At 41.7% G+C, this 13561-nt stretch overlaps 1 protein-coding gene across 2 annotated transcripts; it reads left to right on the plus strand.

The window, feature by feature from the left end:
• Positions 1–221: 221 nt before the first annotated feature.
• On the plus strand, positions 222–13561 carry LOC115103197 (palmdelphin-like). 2 transcript variants are annotated; one of them, XM_029623952.2, is made up of 9 exons: positions 222–323; positions 6720–6771; positions 6882–6962; positions 7228–7346; positions 8248–8362; positions 8504–8528; positions 8668–8751; positions 8900–10429; positions 12912–13561. In XM_029623952.2, the coding sequence occupies exons 2-9, from the start codon at positions 6727–6729 to the stop codon at positions 12950–12952; spliced, it is 2040 nt and encodes a 679-aa protein (XP_029479812.2). In that variant the 5' UTR covers positions 222–323; positions 6720–6726; the 3' UTR covers positions 12953–13561. The 2 variants fall into 2 exon arrangements, with proteins under 2 accessions (XP_029479812.2, XP_064861901.1); XM_065005829.1 differs by lacking the exon at positions 12912–13561 and having other exon boundaries at positions 8900–12289.

A 13561-nucleotide genomic window follows, 5' to 3' on the forward strand; every position in this document is an offset into this window, starting at 1 on the left:
TATCTTTATCAACCCCAAATCCAATTACATGGTGACATTTTTGGTTGATTTCACGTTGAATTCACGTTAGTGGACAACTCAACCAAATGTGACGTTGGCGTTGAACTGACATCTGTGCTCAGTGGGATACAACACTTGCCCTGTTGCTATTGGTGTAAAGGCAAGCTGCCAATCATGCATTCGCTTGGCTCTGTTCAAGGCACCCGCGCTGTACCTGACTGTCGCGTTGTTTAGGACAGAGCGCTTTACGCTGTCTACCAATAGTGAACTTGGGTCACCAAGGCATTTATAATCCATATCCAGCATTTGTTCACGCACAACTGGTGAGTGTTCTTGCCATTTTCTCAATCCGTTTTTACTTGGCAATGTTGTAAAATAAGGCTAATAGCCTAACCACCGATCAAGCAACATTATGGACTAAACTTTAAAATCATGTTGCTGCTCTGTATGCTGCTGTGACAATATAGGTCAAATTAAGATCCTGCATGTATTATAACTTTGTATGGGTTTTAGGTTTTAACCTGAGTTAGTTATTTTTAAATCACTTCAACATAAATTCACTCTCATATGTTCAATTTCTCTTTTAGCGTGCATGTATAAAACAATTGGACAGGCGCACTGCGGGGTCTCCAGTGATCTCTTCATTTAAACCACTTCCGTTTTTACCGCCAGTGTTCCTGTTCTAACATGCGAAGGCATGGGGATTTATTGTCATTTTATAGGAACTTTTACTTGGGACACTGTTGTTTCACTCATGTGAGAGCTGCAAAATCACAGACGACCATTCCTCAGTCCAATGTTTGGGCAGTGCACTCAAGCGCGTGTTCTCCTTTTGTTTCCTTCCTATTCACCTTATACTTGTGTGAATAAACTATTCTAATTTACCAAAATAGGTCCAGAATATACAGCATTTATGTCTCATCGTTTGGGCATTCTTTGTGCATCTAGGCTATGGTATTGATCATGCAAAGCCCTATATTGGAATGAAATACACACACACCCATTAAATAATAGCATAAAGCATAAAGAAAATTAAGGAAGAATGCACATGAAATTGTATACTACAAATATGCATACTGTTTTACCATCCTACTGTACATGTGCCCTTTTGAAAACCATGTGTCCATGCAGTTATTGTTGTGGAAGCAGATGCCCCAACAGATTTGCAGCCTGGCTAAATCACCGCAGTGATCAGCTTAGGGCAGGCAGCTTAGAGAAAACCTCCTTCCACTAGAACTGTCAGTCTGCCTGAGGAGGGATTGGAGCTGGGAACTGACCATCACAGTTTTTAGCTGCCACTCTTCACATGGGGACATATTGGGGACATATTGAAACACATCCGATTGATCTGGGCAGGTGCTGATGAAGAAGTAGCCTATAATATGTCTATAAAGAAAATAAAAGAGTCTGCATACTGCAACGCTCTATATGCGCCCAAGTGTGATATATCAGGCCAGCTAAACATGTTTCTTAAGTCTTTCATCAGGTCTCAAACCTTATTAGAAGTGATGAACTCAGGGTCAAAGCTGTGTCCAGTCAAATTAGGCTGGGTTTACACAGGCAGCCCAATTCTGAGCTTTTTTTCACTAATTGGTCTGCTAGATCTGATGTGAAAAGATCTGATGTGATTGGTCAGAGAAATGCAGTCTTTGTCACACGTGGGAGGACATATGGCACAGTTCATAATGCTGACCAGGGTTGGGATCAGTGAGTCCTGTTTCAGTTCTTTCTAATCAGGAGATTCATTGAAATTCCCTTCAATAACTGAAAAGTGCCATTCATTTTCAGTGAGGATTTTTCTAATGTATTCTTGTTTAAAATAATATTTAGCCTTTTGATTTTAAACAGGAAAATAATTAGAATTTGAATTGCATTGCATTGCATTGTTTATACAGAGCTGTGTGATGATGTCACTGTAATCATGATAGACATAACTGGCCCTATGCCACCTGGCAATATTTCATCACAAGGGCTTTATGTCAATAACATTTACAACCATAACAGCTGCCCAAATGTTTCTACATCACCCCATTTCCTCCTACAATATCAGAGTAGTGTATCTCCCATGTCCTCATAGAAGAACCCCAAAAATGTAATAACATGTAAATGAAGAACAGGAACTGTACTTTAGTTTGCTTATCTCTGTTTTGGAGACAAACAGACGCATGCTTTGCCGCAGAGTGCAACACTTGTCTATTGTTGTTATGACCTCCTATTTATAGACTCTCCTTGAGTTTACAGTGTCTTCAGAATGTATTCAAACCCCTTGACCTATTCCACATTTTGTTGTGTTACAGCCTGAATACAAAATGGATTAAATATTTGCAAAAAAAGTCTCACCCATCTACACACAATACCCAATAATTTTTGCACATTTTCTTGGAAATGAAATACAGAAATATCTCATTTACTTAAGTATTCACACCCCTGAATCAATATTTTGTAGAATCACCTTTGGCAGTGATTATAGCTGTGAGTCTTTCTGAGTTCATCTATTAAGAGCTTTCTACACCTGGATTGTGCAACATTTAACCATTATTTTCAAACGTCTTCAAGATCTGTCAAATTAGTTGATCTTAGCTAGACAACCATTTTCAGGTCTTACCATAGATTTTCAAGTAGATTTAAGTAAAAACTGTAACTTGGCCACTCAGGAACATTCACTGTGTTTTTGGTAAGCAACTCCAGTGTAGATATGGCCTTGTTTTATAGGTTATTGTTCTGCTGAAAGGTGAATTGATCTACCAGTGTCTGGTGGAAAGCAAACTGAACCAGGTTTGTCTCTATGATTTTGCCTGTGTTAAGCTACATTCCGTTTCTTTTTTATCCTGAAAAACTCCCAAGCCTTAAGGATTACAACCATACCCATAACATGAGGCAGCCACCACTATTCTTGAAAATATGGAGAGTGTGTCACAATTGTGTGTATAGGTGGCAGGGAAGTCAGGCGCAGGAGAATTAAACTTAATTTAAAAAAACAAAACATAACTCCAAAAACCATAAATACAAATGAAACAAATTGGGTACGAGGGCCCGTCGTGCACCAAATACAAACAACACGAAACTGAACATAAAACAATCTCTGACAAAGACATGATGGGAAACAGAGGGTTAAATACACAACAGGTAATGAATGGGATTGAAACCAGGTGTGTAGGAAGACAAGACAAAACCAATGGAAAATGAAAAATGGATCAATGATGGCTACAAGACCGGTGACGTCGACCGCCGAGTACCACCCAAACAAGGAGAGGCATTGACTTTGGCAGAAATCGTGACAGAGTGGTACTCCGTAATTTTTTGTCTTTGATTTGCCCCAAACATAGTACTTTGTATTCTGGACAAAAAGTTAATTGCTTTGCCACATGTTTTCCAGTATTGCTTTAGTGACTTTTTGCAAACAGGATACATGTTTTGTAATATTTTTTTTTTCTGTACAGGCTTCCTTCTTTTCACTCTGTTAATTAGGTTAGTATTGTGGAGTAACAACCATGTTGTTGACCCATCCTCAGTTTTGTCCTATCACAGCCATTAAACTCTGTGCCTGTTTTAAAGTCACCATTGAACTCATGGTAATATCCTTGAGCGGTTTCCTTACTCTCCGGCAGCTGAGTTAGGAAGGGTGCCTGTATCTTTCTAGTGACTGGGTGTATTGATACACCATCCACATTGTAATTAATAACTTCACCAGGCTCAAAAGGGATATTCAATGTCTTATTTTTTTATCCATCTACCAATAGGTGCCCTTCTTTGTGAGGCATTGGAAAACCTCCCTGGTCTTTGTGGTTGAATCTGTGCTTGAAATTCCCAGTGCGACTGAGGGACCTTACAGATAAATGTATGTGTGGGGTACAGAGATGAGGTAGTCGTTCAAAAATGTCCATTCAACTTATTATGTGACTTGTTAAGCACATTTTTCTCCTGAACTTATTTAGGCTTGCCATAACAAAGGATTAAATAATTATTGACTCAAGACGTTTCAGTTTATCATGTTTTATTAATTTGTTACAATTTCGAAAAACATATTCCCACATTGACATTATGGGGTATTGTGTGTAGGCCAGTGACCAAAAATCTCTATTTAATCCATTTTAAATTCAGTCTGTAACACAACAAAATTTGGTCATGGGGTGTGACTACTTTCTGTAGTTAGGGTGTATATTGTAGTTAAGGTTGCAAAAGAGAAACTTTCCCTGAATCCCCCAGTTTTTGTTAATTTCAGGAATTCTAGTTCGAGGATTACCAGAATCAGGGGGAATAAGCAGTTACAGTTGCAGTCGGAAGTTTACATACACCTCAGCCAAATACATTTAAACTCAGTTTTTCACAATTCCTGACATTTAATCCTAGTAAAAATCCCCTGTCTTAGGTCAGTTAGGATCACCACTTTATTTTAAGATTTTTAAATGTCAGAATAATAATAGAGAGAATGATTTATTTTACTTTTTATTGTCAGATGTTTACATACACTCAATTAGTATTTGGTAGCATTGCCTTTAAATTGTTTAACTTGGGTTAAATGTTTCAGGTAGCCTTCCACAAGCTTCCCACAATAAGTGGTGAATGTTGGCCCATTCCTCCTGACAGAGCTGGTGGAACTGAGTCAGGTTTGTAAGGCCTCCTCGCTCGCACACGCTTTTCCAATTCTGCCAACACATTTTCTATAGGATTGAGGTTAGGGCTTTGTGATGGCCACTCCAATACCTTGACTTTGTTGTCCTTAAGCCATTTTTCCACAACTTTGGAAGTATGCTTGGGGTCATTGTCCATTTGGAAGAACCATTTGTGACCAAGCTTTAACTTCCTGACTAATGTCTTGAGATGTTGCTTCAATATATCCACATCATTTTCCCTCCTCATGATGCCATCTGTTTTGTGAAGTGCACCATGCCCTCCTGCAGCAAAGTACCCCAACAACATGATGCTGCCACCCCCGTGCTTCACAGTTGGGTGTTCACGGTTTGGTGTTCTTCGGCTTGCAAGCCTTCCCCTTTTTTCTCCAAACATAACGGTGGTCATTATAGTTCTATTTTCGTTTCATCAGACCAGAATAAATTTCTCCAAAAAGTACGAACTTCCAACTGTGCAGTTGCAAACCATAGTTTTTTTTTTAATGGTGGTTTTGGAGCAGTGGCTTCTTCCTTGCTGAGCGGCCTTTCCAGTTATGTCAATATAGGACGCGTTTTACTGTGGATAAATATACTTTTGTACCCGTTTCCTCCAGCATCTTCACAAGGTCCTTTGCTCTGGGATTGATTTGCACTTTTCGCACCAAAGTACGTTCATCTCTAGGAGACAAAACGCGTCTCCTTCCTGAGCGGTATGACGGCTGCATGGTCCCATTGTGTTTATACTTGCGTACTATTGTTTGTACAGATGAACGTGGTACCTTCAGGCATTTGGAAATTGCTCCCAAGGATGAACCAGACTTGTGGAGGTCTACAATTTTTTTTCTGAGGTCTTGGCTGATTTCTATTGATTTTCCCATGATGTCAAGCAAAGAGGCACTGAGTTTGAAGGTAGGCCTTGAAATACATCCACAGGTACACCTCCAATTGACTCAAATTATGTCAATTAGCCTATCAGAAGCTTCTAAAGCCATGACATCATTTTATGGAATTTTCCAAGCTGGTTAAAGGCACAGTCCACTTAGTGTATGTAAACCTATGACCCACTGGAATTGTGAGACAGTGAAAAATAAGTGAAATAATCTGCCTGTAAACAATTGTTGGCAAAATGACTTGTGTCATGCACAAAGTAGATGTCCTAACCCGACTTGCCAAAACTATTGTTTGTTAACAAGAAATTTGTGGAGTGGTTGAAAAAAAAGTGTTAATGACTCCAACCTAAGTGTATGTAAACTTCCGACTTCAACTGTATGTACAGAACATTTTACCAGTAACTGGAAGGCCCCCATATTCTCCTCACTTATCAGACTCTCTCTTTCAGGTTCCTACCTCTATGTGAAGAGCAAATATAGAGGCTGCTGCTGAGTCATCCCATTAAGGGGGCTGTCTGAGAAAATAGCTAGTCTAGAATATCTGTGGAGCATGGTGAGAGACAGGAAGTCTGCGGTAGGGCTCACATTTCGTGGAAAGATGTAAGGAGAGACCAGGGAGATGCTGGCATGCCCTTTCAGGGCCATAGGTCATCACTGTCACTGTCACCACACACAGAAGCACACCCCTAAGGTACCCCAGAGTGCATTCGTTTTTGCACTTTATGATTTTTGAAAGTATGCGTATCGGCATTCCAGTTGGAGACTCTTGCCTTGTAGGTCAGTACATTTCTGTAATATGATATTAGGGGCCTGAATGCTATGCTCTCTCGGACCAAAAATTGAGTGTGTTATTGGCTAGACCAGACTCTTGTTTCAGGTCTGGTCAGGTAGAATTGAGTGTGAAATCCCTCAGTAATGACTAGGTCATTTGTCATCTGTGGTGGAACTCAAACCCTCTTGTTTCTGGTCAAATTTTTCAAGTCACTCTTTCAAAGTGTGTCAATCACCACTGACACTCTTCCTGGTTCAACTGTTAAAGGGATAGTTCACATAAAAAGGTGACGTATCCCTTTAACCTTCCCTCTCAATGGATCATAAAGCCCTATTCACTGGATGACTGGTATGTGTGTCAACGCATCACATTTTAGCTGTTGTTTTTGTTCCAGAGTTTCCTTCTCATCGCCATTGTTTTTTCTTTCTTCATTTTTCTTTGGTCCAGGGTCAGTATGGAAGAGGCAGACCTGGTCAAGGAGCGGCTCCAAGCCATAACGGTAAACTGACCTGGAGTTCTGGTTCTCTTACAGCAAATCAACGACTGCATAATATCTGTGTCAAGTACTTTAAGGTTCACAACTTTCTTTTTTAAATACTTTATCTGCAGGATAAGAGGAAAGTCCAAGAGGACATTGCTCATAAAAAGCTGGAGATTGACAAGGAGAAATTAAAGCTTCAACACTTAAAGGTACAGTTAGGTCATTTGACCATCAATGAAGTGATAACATTACAGTTTATCTTACTGTCATATTGTCAAACCACATTGTTTCAATAATTCGTAACTATCTGATGACAGCGAGAGTTCCAAGTATATAAGCTTGATGACAGTTTTTAGATTTTATGGTCACTGTGGCTGAGCAGTCCATTAAAGACATATGTTAGAGTGCAAAAATAACACGTCATTCATGACAGTTAAGACATAATGCTGTGTCACCCTCTCTTACTTTGAACAGAAAAAGTCCTTGAGAGAGCAATGGCTCATGGATGGAGCAGCCATCCAGAGCCCACAGCAGAGAGAGACTTTGAGGGGAGATCAACAACAAACTAAGCTCCTCCAGACCAGCATCCACCGGTACAGTAAGCCAGGACAACTGATACTCCATTTGTTCATGTCTAAACTGATCTACAGTATGTTTACATTGCTCGTTTATTAACATGGCTGCCTGATGGAATATAGGCCTTGCTATGTCGAGATATGCTTTTCATCTTGGATGCTTCATTCGATTAAACCTTACCCATGTTAAATCTGTACCACTTACGGTGAAGTGTTGCTTTTAAATGGGGACGCCTCTTTTATTTATTTTATTTCTATGCTCAACACCCTGGCAATGTGTATTGGACTGTCTGCGGTGAAGGGTAGCCCATCAACTGTCCAGTTAGACCTATATTTGTCCGTAGATTGGTCCAAGTGGCAGTCAGTGCGTTCCCTGAAACCCATAAGGTGCTGGTAATAAGACACCCGTAACTGAGATGGAAGTAACAAAGTTCTTTTTTTTACCTAACGAAAACCACCTTGGATTTAAACATATAGGTATTTGTCACTATGGAAGGGTGGTGTTCTGGCCTTTTTGTTTCTTTAGTAAAAGTGAGGGACATCCACAAATAGACTCATTGTATTTCACAGGGTAGGTTCCAATCTGTTAGGGTCGTACCGCTTTGGGGTATAGCCATTTGAACTGTAGGTGTCAAGTGGCAGGGTTGTGCTATTCTAATGGGGTGATTTAATGCCAGTTGGGTGGGATAACACAGCATTGATGGGGTTGTCAGAGGTGGGATGCCCTGGTGGTTGACCCTGAGTCTGTCTGCTGCCAGCCATGATCAGTTTGCCAAGTTACACCTCTGACGAGATTAGAGCCAGAAAAGAAAGTCTTCCGAAGATGAGAAAACTGTCAGTTCACTGATCCGTTCTTCATCCCTTCTCCGCCTGTCTATGAGGTGATATGACCTTTGACCCTTTCTGTCTCGGCTTGCAGGATTGAGAAAGAGATTGAGGCTATGGAGAGGGAAGAGACGATGATATCAAAAAACGAGGGCTTCATACTGAAGAGACTGAAGGCTATTGAGAAAACCCCCGAGGAGATAATTAAGGTACTTGGACATAACATAATTGACATTGAGATATTTCTGGTTTAGATGTTTTGCTTTGGCCACAATGAGGGTACTGTTAATATGAGGTTTTGTTGATCTGAGTTGTATCTCTAAAAGTGCTGTGTGTATGTTGTCTTACAGGAGGCAAATGAGAATTTCAAAGAAGGTAAGGCCTTTTGCTAACTTTCTGATTGCGTTAATTCATTTAATGTATTTGATCAAGCGTGTTACACTATACACATAATCATTGGTAATACAAAAAACATAGCTTATTTTTTTCACAGAGACAATCTATATTTCCCCAGCTACTCTAGATGTCCCAAAGTTCTACAAGCCTCACATTTCAAGGAAGCAGTCCTTTAAATTTAATAAGGACACACCCAAACAAAGTAAGAAACTTCATAGTAACATTTATTACAACAATAGCATATACTGTAGATATGTCAAAACCCTATTTGTATCTAATTTCAACCCATCTCTCTCTCCATCTCTCCCTTCCTCCTACTCTCTGTCTCTCCTCCTTCTCTTCTCCTCCAGCCATGTTTGCAATGGAGATCAACGTCCAGAAGGACCTCCGTACCGGGGAGAGCCGGGTCCTGTCTACATCCACCGTCACCCCCCAGGAGCTCCAGCAGAGAGGGGTTAAAGTCTACGACGACGGCCGTAAGTCCGTCTATGCCCTGCAGTCTGATGGGTCTCACCTGGGGAATGGAGTGGATGAGCTCAGCCCTATAGAGGTGGAGGAGCTGCTGCGAGCAGCCACAGAACAGAAGAAGTCTCAGAGAGGACCTCGGGGCCACCAGGGCCATCAGGAATCAGCACCTGCATTCTCCCCCAACTATAGCCCTCGGGGCCACCAGGAACCAGTGCCTGTAATTTCCCCCAACTGTGGCCCTCTGGGCCACCAGGAACCAGTGCCTGCATTCTCCCCAAACTGTGGCCCTCGTGGCCACCAGGAAGCAGTGCCTGCATTCTCCCCCAACTATAGCCCTCGGGGCCACCAGGAACCAGTGCCTGCATTCTCCCCAAACTGTGGGCCTCGTGGCCACCAGGAACCAGTGCCTGCATTCTCCCCCAACTGTGGCCCTTTGGTCCACCAGGAACCAGTGCCTGCATTCTCCACCCCTTGTGGCCCTCGGAGCCACCAGGAACTCAGCCCTATGGAGGTGGAGAAGCTGCTCCGAAAGGCTATAGTGCAGAAGATGCCTCAAAGCGGAGCTTTCCCACAGGCCCATCAGGTTCACCAGGAATCAGTGCCTGCATTCTCCACCACCTCCGGCAGGAGTGCCTCAGCCTCCAACAGGCCCCAACAAAGTCATGCTAAAGTCCTCCAAGGAACCAATGGGAATGGGTATCAGCAGGAGTTGTATGAGCATGACGTCCTCTCCAGGAAGGAGCTCCACGACATTGATGGAGTCCACTACTCAGGGCCGGAGAGTCTCTCCTCCTCCCCTCACATTCCAGTCCCCTCTTTCATCTGCAGGAAGGACGAGGAGTACTACCAGCCAACCAACGGGTACAACCAGAACCCTTTCTCCTATGGCGGGGAGTTTCACCCCACCCACAACTCCTACCATAGCCCTAGAGAGAGCCAGCAAGGCGGGATGTTTTACAACTCGTCGGCTAAAAAGGACCAGAAACCATCTCCGATCTACCAGGAAGACTTGCACTTCAGTATCCTGAACGCCATAGACACATCTGAGCCTATCACTGCGATCTTTATGGGCTACCAAACCGCCAAGGATGACAGTGGACGTGGTCTGGGCTACGAAGGGTCCATCCGGGCTGAGCTTGTCGTCATTGGCGATGAGGATGGGGTGGACGAGAGTAACCCTCAGCTTAACACCTACGACCCGGATGGATGCAACAACTGGGGTTATCATCACTCTCAACCTCAACAGAAATTAATACAGTACATGGCAGAGCCCACCTCTAATATTAACGCTAACAATGCGTCACCGTACACAGCGTCAAAGAAGTTGGTCTACCCTGGTCAACAGGCCAAAGAGGCATGCTCCCCTTATTCAGACGGACAGTTGGACAGGACAGAGAAGCACCCAGCCCCAGGTATCAGAAAGATTCAAAAGATTCAAAAGAGAAAGAAGCCATGCTGCATGCTCATGTAACCAACCTGCAACTGTTGACACTAGCTACCTAACATCACTTCCTTTGCTTTGACTGACAGCACTTTTGAGGTTTCTCATTGGCTGGCTAGTGTGTTGAACTGTATGCTGTATGCTGGCTTCTCTGTTGCATCAGTTTGTTCTTGTCTTAATCATTGTAACACATACTGACCTGAAACTCTCATTCTAATCACACTCTGTCACTGTTTACATACATAGTGATGTTGTGTATCCATACCAGAGCTTGTTTTGATACTTGAAGTCAAACTCTGCCTCTCTCTAGTGGCTGGAAGACAGTAATGCTGTAACTTTGGTTTCCTACAGGAGGCCAAAATGTGCTTGACTGCTTGTATAATATGTCAAATATTATTGGATATTTTTTATGTTTCTACTTTTGGATAACAAAGCTAGAATGAACTTTTTTACTGACATATTATAAATAACTGGTCTGAAGGTACAGTGCAAATCAAGTGTACACTCTGATTAAATCATTGTTTTGCACTAACTTAATATTTATTATTTTGCATGTGTTTTTCAGAATCTCTTTTCCACATTGCAATGTTCTTATGCCATGTCTGTACTCTGTATACTTACAGTAATATGCATGATTGCTTGCCCAGTAACTTAAACAGTAATTAACTCATTATTGACTGCCTTAATCCTCTTGTGTAACAATGATCTCTGTGTGTGTGTGTGTGTGTGTGTGTGTGTGTGTGTGTGTGTGTGTGAGAGAGAGAGAGGTTGCGCTTTTTGAAATAAACATGTAACAATATGAATGGAGTATGCAAAACATTAAGAACAATTGATCTTTCCATGACATAGTCCGTCCAGGATGAATCCAGGTAAAAGTTATGATCCCTTATTGATGTCACTCGTTCAATTCATTTCAATCAGTGTAGATGAAGGGGAGGAGACAGGTTATAGAAGGATTTTTAAGCCTTGAGACAATTGAGACTTGGATTGTGTATGTGTGCCATTCAGAGGGTGAATGGACAAGAACAAATATTGAAGTGCCTTTGAACGAGGTATGGTAGTAGTTGCCAGGCACACCGGTTTGTGTTAAGAACTGCAACAAAGTTGGGGCGGCAGGGTAGCCTAGTGGTTAGAGTGGTGGACTAGTAACCGGAAGGTTGCAAGTTCAAATCCCCGAGCTGACAAAGGTACAAATCTGTCATTCTGCCCCTGAACAGGCAGTTAACCCACTGTTCCTAGGTGGTCATTGAAAATAAGAATTTGTTCTTAACTGACTTGCCTGGTTAAATAAAGTTAAAACAAATAAAAACCGCTACTGGGTTTTTCACGCTCAACAGTTGATACCATGTGTATCAAGAATGGTCCACCACCCGAAGGACATCCAGCCAACTTGACACAACTGTGGGAAGCATTGGAGTCGACATGGGCCAGCATCCCTGTGCAACTCTATCAACACCTTGTAGAGTCCATGCCCCGATGAGTTGAGGCAGTTCTGAGGGCAAAGGAAACAAATAACGCAAGTAAATATTAGGAAGGTGTTCCTAATTTTTTTACACTCCGTGTATTTCTGCTGAACAATTGTTGTGTATTTGTTCAATGTTTGCTTTATTTATTATTAAAACATTTCATCACACTGTCACTATGTAGCTAATGAGATTCAGAACAAAGTGCATGGCAATATGTTAAGGTCTTCAGTAGAACTGTAACTGAAGCTAATGTCAGAATCATTTCCTATACATAACCATCACTGTGTTATTACTGATCACTTCACATCTGAGGAGTCAAAGGAAGAGGGATAAGACATGCGTTCCACCCACCCACCCACCCACCCACCCACCACACACACACACACACACACACACACACACACACACACACACACACACACACACACACACACACACACACACACACACACACACACACACACACACACACACACACAAAATCTGACAGTGCTAATGACCTTTCTGTCACCTCTCATGATCTCTCTGAGGACAAGGACAGTGGATGGTCTGGACCTTAACAGACTTAACGGTCCAGACATCAATCAGATCATTAGACATGGATGTCTCCCGAACTAAGAGGCTTTTAAAAGGAATGTGTCATCCTGTAATATGTGATTGAGACACACTTATATAACTATAATTTGAGTTACATAAATGCAGATGACACATGACTGAGGACATACACCAATCTTATCTCTCCAGGGGTTGGTTCCGACAGTGTTTTTCCTCACAACTTTGTCTGCTTCATGGGTAGGCTATTGGAAGGGTGGTGTTAATATACTTCACACAAAGACTTGTCCCATACTTTTGTCATGAGGTTATTTCAGGACACACATTACTATAAACATAACACAACTAATCTGGACAAATCTTAATTAGTCTTAATTGATGTGATATGATATTTACATGGTAAATGTGTTTTATTTTCCCTTACATTTCCTACAGCTTCAAGTACGTGTATGGAGAAACCGGAACAGTTTGTGTAGAAATACTCCATGCAAGACTCATCAACCCTTCAAGTTCCATGACGAGAAGGAAGAAACACGTTTGCGCAACACATCCGACGAACACCGAGCACACTTCTGTGAGGCCATCAACTTTATATTTGGATTCGAAATATAATTCTCAATACAAGGTTCTGTTTAAAAGTGTAAAACATGTTTGCTCATAATGTTTCCTTACACAGAGTATTAGAGCTTAAAATATACCAATGATGTCATTTCGAGAAGGAACAACCAGTCTAAAACAGACTTTTGAAGGGAATCGCTGATTTTAAATGAAATATCTGCTCGTTCAATGTTCCTGAAGATATCAGTGCATTTGATGTTTACTCTCCAGCCTTTACGCTGCTGCCAGATATATTTTCCTCCTCTACTGTAGGCTACTAGCCAGCACTTTTGATATGCTAATAAACCTTTTTAGGGTGCCTTAATGTAATTTGCTGTTGAAACTGTAACCTGCTTGTGTATTGGTATAAGAAAGTCATGCTAACAAAATCATTAAAAAGCTAATTGTCACACAACTGAGTGTTAAGCTGTTATACAAAGGAAATGCCAATAAGTCGTTGAAACTGAGCTTTTCTTATAATGTCCCTT

Source organism: Oncorhynchus nerka, linkage group LG20, assembly GCF_034236695.1.
Source record: "Oncorhynchus nerka isolate Pitt River linkage group LG20, Oner_Uvic_2.0, whole genome shotgun sequence".
In the NCBI taxonomy this organism is placed as follows: Eukaryota; Metazoa; Chordata; class Actinopteri; order Salmoniformes; family Salmonidae; genus Oncorhynchus; species Oncorhynchus nerka.